Consider the following 1,060-nt stretch of genomic DNA (forward strand, 5'->3'; position numbering starts at 1 on the left):
TGTAAAGTCACGAGTCCGAGGCTCCGAGCAAGTCACGCGACTCAATCCCTCCCCACTTTTAAAAGCCGCCCTTGCTGTTAATAGGTTTCCAACTCAAAGTCCAAACCTCAAAGGGGAGGGGGAGAGAGAGAGAGAGAGAGAGAGAGAGAGAAAATGTTGTCAAAGCTGCAAAGGAGAGTGGCATTGCGAAGGAAGTTTAAGTTACTACGGTCGTTTACCCACTCCAAATCGGTACATAAAGAAAGATAGCTTCTTTTTCATTTCTGTTTTCGTTATTGGAAGCTCGATCCTGACTCATTTGGATGTGTTCTTCTGCAACTTACCATTAATGCAGGTGAGGAAGAGCTCCATTATCGTGGATGCTATTGATTACATTAAACAACTGATGAACAAGTTGGAGGCCTTGAACCTTCAATATGCTAAACTCATCCACCATCCAATTCAAATCTCCACGGTCTCTCTCTCTCTCTCTCTCTCTCTCTCTCTCTCTCGTATGTGAGTAGCCCGATTCGATGTGGAGGGATATAAAGATTTGGGCTCTCTCTCTTAAAGGGAAACTTTTAAAGATGAGTTCTACCCAAGTTCCAACAACAGATACCAATCTCCCTCTCCACATGGGATAAGTAAGAATTTGGAACGAATTTGGCTCCTCTCCCTTATGGGGCTATTCTTCAAGAGATTTTCTCCATCCTTTGAATTAATTTTGATATTTTCTGCTTTGGATCAACAGGAGGTGAAAGTAGAGAAGATTGAGATGGGGTTCCTAGTACTGGTGACTTGTGAAGAAGGGCAAGATTTGCTGGTTTCAGTCATAGAGGCACTGGAGGTAACAGGGCTTAATGTAGTCCATGCGAAGGTTTCATGTAACCAATCTTTTTGCATGGAAGCCATTGTTGAAGCTCAAGATCAGACTATGGATGCTCAGGAGGTCAATCAAGCGGTCTTTGAGGCTATTGCTAAGCATGTTAATGGTAAAGATAATATAGATAATTAAGGCCAAGGTTTGTAAGAATTTACTTGCAGATTTAATCAATTGCACAACTGAAGCGTAATGTTTATA

The 1,060-nt window shown here is 42.0% G+C and overlaps 1 protein-coding gene across 2 annotated transcripts; it reads left to right on the forward strand.

Annotated features, from left to right (window-relative positions):
* LOC122060223 lies at positions 1 to 1,060 on the forward strand. Of its 2 annotated transcripts, none has more exons than XR_006134283.1 (3): positions 1 to 231; positions 335 to 623; positions 731 to 1,060. XR_006134283.1 is itself a non-coding variant. In XM_042623414.1 (3 exons), exons 1-3 carry the CDS (start codon positions 154 to 156, stop codon positions 992 to 994), a joined length of 462 nt encoding a protein of 153 aa, XP_042479348.1. In that variant the 5' UTR covers positions 18 to 153; the 3' UTR covers positions 995 to 1,060. The 2 variants fall into 2 exon arrangements, 1 of the variants encoding a protein (XP_042479348.1); XM_042623414.1 differs by having other exon boundaries at positions 18 to 231; positions 335 to 454.

This window comes from Macadamia integrifolia, chromosome 13, assembly GCF_013358625.1.
Source record: "Macadamia integrifolia cultivar HAES 741 chromosome 13, SCU_Mint_v3, whole genome shotgun sequence".
NCBI lineage: Eukaryota > Viridiplantae > Streptophyta > Magnoliopsida > Proteales > Proteaceae > Macadamia > Macadamia integrifolia.

Coding starts and splice junctions, on each gene's coding strand:
- LOC122060223 (XM_042623414.1), top strand. CDS start 154: ATGTTGTCAAAGCTGCAAAGGAGAGTGGCATTGCGAAGGAAGTTTAAG. Junction 232..334: donor CGTTTACCCACTCCAAATCG/GTACATAAAGAA, acceptor CCATTAATGCAG/GTGAGGAAGAGCTCCATTAT. Junction 455..730: donor ATCCAATTCAAATCTCCACG/GTCTCTCTCTCT, acceptor TTGGATCAACAG/GAGGTGAAAGTAGAGAAGAT.